Here is a 4,114-nt window from a genome sequence, read left to right on the forward strand (position 1 = left end):
AGTGAGAGAGTATTTATCATCATCCATTATTCGTTATTGTTTCCATAGGCATTATTTACCAGTTTGAGAACTTCACCGACTCAAAGATCATAGAGTCTAATTTTATATTATTATTATTATTACTATAATTTTTAATAATCAATAAGTGGATTATATGATGTTTGTAAATAATAAAGAATCTGTTTTATCTACATATACAATCCTTTTGAAGTGGCTACAGTATTTACTGTAAAACTTACAGTAAGATCGATAATCTTCATCAGTTCTATCATTTGATTGACAAAGACACAGAGGGAAAGAGTAGAAATTGGAAGTGTACAAATTAATACTAAACAATTAAGCAATGAATGAAATGTGGTATCAAAATGAAAAAAGACATGTGACACCATCAGTATCAGGTTTCAGTGTTAATACTCTTGCATGACCACTCACAACAATTAATGTATTTATATTTACTATGTTCCTACAAATAATTCTAAGAAAACTGAAAAGGGCAATAAAAATGCAAGCAACTCAAGGAATAATATCAAAAAATAGAGTTTTAACAAAAATACATATTAGGTACATGCAGTTACTAGTTACTAGTCAGCAAACAAGGGGAGAAAGACATGCATTTTAACAAGTGGACAGCAGCAAACTCAGCAATGTTACTGTTAAACTTTTGAGTAATTAGTTGCAGTATTTCTTTTATTCAGGATATTATGTCTCTCTGTGGACCTTCCTTCAACAGGGGCTGGAGAGCTGCAGCATCGTTTACAGCAGCAAATACACAATGTCGCAAATATAACTAATATTATAAATCCAACCAGACAACCAGACACAATGCCAGCAATAGCTCCAACACTTAAACCATGAGCAACTAGAAAAAACAAAACTAGCTACTTCAATTTTATTTTCAATCTTACATTTACAAGCATCTTTGATACCACCTGGATCAAATCTAATACCATGTGCTAATAAAATGAATAAAAATACATTAATGAGTGTTTTTTACAATAAGGAACTTACAACAAGTTACATTGAGAGCAGTACTGCATGAGAAAGTACTGGAAGGACATTTACCTCCAGAACATTTAGACAAACAACTTGGCACATCTTTATCAGGATCATCAGTGCTGCAATCCACATTATTTAACCATGCTTTGCCGGTACTAGGTATTACAATAAAAATAAAACTATTATAAAGCTATTATCAACATACTAGCTCGTTGTACCAACATCAAAAACATTATAACCAAGTTGAGTGCATACAGTCCATCCAGTGTCATCATTAAAGTCACCATCATTACAGACTGCAGCCCATTCGTTGTTACAATATACTTGTACTATTCCTTGACCAGTGTAATTCCCACCTTGAAGTCTAACCATTCCAGGGTATGGATTATCCCATATTCTTGTAGCATCTAAACAAAATTGCAATCATAATTATGGGTTAACTCATTCATCAGTCATGCATGTGATTTTTAAGGCTTCATTTACTCCAAATAGTTGTATGCTGTGGTTAGCATACAACTGTTGTAGCATGTTACTATAGATATTATAGACTACATAACGTAGTCTATAATATCTATGATGTTGCTTTGGCTGAACGCATCCCAGCATGATTGCCAGCCTTAAATAAACATGTAGGTATATCAGTGGATAGCACACTTTCAATATGACTGAATATCGAGTGAGTATTCTGCTATTGTATATAATTGTGTAAACTGTAAATGCTCAGGCATTAACAAGTAACAGTTAGCTAGACTTACAGCAAGTGATATCAAGATTATCAGCATAAGTGCAGTATGAAGGAATGTCAATGTAGCAATCACACTGCATTATAGTAAGATATGAGTCTTCACAACCTACCAAACTAAAAACTGGACTGGTATTGACAACACCTGAACTATATAGATTGGAAAAATTATCACAGACAGTGTGCAAGTGAACTCTGGAAATTACTAATGCTCGGACTTACTTGCTGCCACTGTTTCCACCAGTGTATCCTAATTGATGGCACACTACATCAGGTACATACGCATAAAATATTGATGATTCAGACGTGTAACAAATAGAACCCCATCTGTTATTGTAATACACTTCAATGACTCCTTCAGTGTTGGATGGATCTACAATTCCATTAAAATTAAGACGGACAACTCCGTTCGCTTGACCTACATAAGTATGAAACTGGAATGTATCAATATACTAGAGCTAACCATTAACAACTTCAATGCTCAAGAGAAGAGCTACAAACAGCAGAAAGCAATTCATCTTCTTCACAGCCATAGATACGGAGTGATTAAATTATATTTGCGCTGAGACGTGGGCGCGGCGGCACCCCTACTCATCATGTTATTGAATGAATTTAAAAATAATTGTTTTGAATAAAAAATTGAGTCTATGACAATAAAAATGATGATGATATTGAATTTAAAAATAAAATATTATACACAATGGCAATAATAAGTTCTAGCAGACAGAGAAGTCCCAAAGCTTCACACTTTTGTCATAAGAACCAGACACAATCACCTTAAAAAAAAAGAAAGAATAAAGTACATTATATGTAACATTGCAAATTCACTATTGCCAAGGGTATATAACAAATGCTAAAATAATGCTATTATGTAAAAATAAAAAAAACATTCTTAACTTACTTGATCATTAAATTGAAGACAAGTGACACCGTCAGTGTGAGATTTGAGTGTTAATAATCTCTCGCCTGATTGAACGCTCCAAACCTAACGGGAGGAGTCAAATATCACACACGTATGTCACATGATTCTCCAGTTACTTTAAGAGTCTTATCATCAGCTGCACTGATAATCTTCCAGCTGTCAGCTTGCAAGTGTCTTTAAGAATATGATACATGTCCATAAAAATACCCTCTTTTTCCTCCCCCCCCCCTCTCTCTCTCTTTGTTACCTAACTACTCCAGTGTGTCCTTCAGATTTGATCCAATCCATTGTGTGGAGACACTAAAATGTACACATACATAATCAATCATAAAGCAATGAATTTTCTGTAAAATAGCATTTTAATACATGTACATGTATATAGTATATAAATCTCATGCAAGAGAGTACATGTACATGTTGATATTAATGTATCCCAATCCTCTTACATGTCCAGTGAAGTCCCATATCTTGATGAGTCGGTCCAGGGCACCGCTAACAATACGACTGTCATCAAACTGGAGACAAGTTACTGCCCCCTCATGACCATATAAGGAAAGCCGACACTGGCCATCGTATAACCTCCACAACTAAAGAGGAAGAAATATCGGTAAAAAATATGAGAGAAAAAGAAGAGAAAGAGAGAAGTATTTACATGTACATGCATTAAGAACTTGCTGTCATTATTATCATTACCTTGATTGTGGTATCTTTGGAGCCAGAAATAACTTTCGTTTTATCAAACTGCAGACAGAGGACGGCATCAGTGTGTCCCCTAGCATCAACAAAAACAAGTAAAAAGCAGGACAACTCATGTACATGTATTATGATTGAATACATGTACATCCTGATTCAATACACACACGTATAATATCTCGTAAATATACATGTAAATGTACTGTACATGTGCATTGAAAACATTCATGTACATGGTAGATAATAGACTATGTATAGTTGATTGCTCTATATGGATTGGAACAGTCAACTATATTATACAGTGAAGTGTGTACAATGAATGGTGTTGTACCTAAGAGTCATGTTACATTGTCCTGTCTTAAGGTCCCAGACTTTGAGAGTGTGATCATAAGAACCACTGACAACTTTATCATCATCAGCCTGGAGGAAGAGAAGTAGAGAGAGAGAGGGGGGGAAGAGAGTTAAAGAAGCAAGTAAAACTTGTACATATGTGTACATGTACACGAAGTACATGTAAATGTGCATTTTAGCTTTTAGTGTCTCTATTCTCTGTTGATTCATGCATGGCATAGATGTACATGTACACAATAGTATTTACTTTACCTGTAAGCATCTGACAGTGTGTAAATGGCCAACCATCGTAGCTCTACAGGCAGCACCGATCCATCCGACATTGTTAGTAGCCAAGTCCCACACCTTCACAAATAATAACAGACTTAATCAAAAATGTGTAATTATTAGTTTTTAAAATGATGTATTTC

The 4,114-nt window shown here is 34.6% G+C and overlaps 2 protein-coding genes across 2 annotated transcripts; both read right to left on the minus strand.

Moving 5' to 3' along the window:
• Positions 1-445: 445 nt before the first annotated feature.
• LOC109590658 (neurotrypsin-like) lies at positions 446-2,299 on the minus strand. The gene is made up of 7 exons (XM_020006553.1): positions 2,202-2,299; positions 1,961-2,156; positions 1,752-1,888; positions 1,202-1,403; positions 1,009-1,151; positions 906-953; positions 446-859 (listed from the first exon to the last, which is right to left on the minus strand). Exons 1-7 carry the CDS (start codon positions 2,269-2,271, stop codon positions 654-656), a joined length of 1,002 nt encoding a protein of 333 aa, XP_019862112.1. The 5' UTR covers positions 2,272-2,299; the 3' UTR covers positions 446-653.
• An 88-nt stretch (positions 2,300-2,387) lies between these two features.
• On the minus strand, positions 2,388-4,064 carry LOC100632852 (F-box/WD repeat-containing protein 7-like). Its single transcript, XM_011410225.2, has 8 exons — positions 3,957-4,064; positions 3,685-3,773; positions 3,354-3,432; positions 3,107-3,247; positions 2,908-2,960; positions 2,777-2,834; positions 2,640-2,723; positions 2,388-2,514 (listed from the first exon to the last, which is right to left on the minus strand). Exons 1-8 carry the CDS (start codon positions 3,990-3,992, stop codon positions 2,455-2,457), a joined length of 600 nt encoding a protein of 199 aa, XP_011408527.2. The 5' UTR covers positions 3,993-4,064; the 3' UTR covers positions 2,388-2,454.
• Positions 4,065-4,114: the final 50 nt, after the last annotated feature.

The sequence above is a fragment of the Amphimedon queenslandica genome, unplaced genomic scaffold, assembly GCF_000090795.2.
Source record: "Amphimedon queenslandica unplaced genomic scaffold, v1.1 AMPQUscaffold_9709_Cont18134, whole genome shotgun sequence".
In the NCBI taxonomy this organism is placed as follows: domain Eukaryota; kingdom Metazoa; phylum Porifera; class Demospongiae; order Haplosclerida; family Niphatidae; genus Amphimedon; species Amphimedon queenslandica.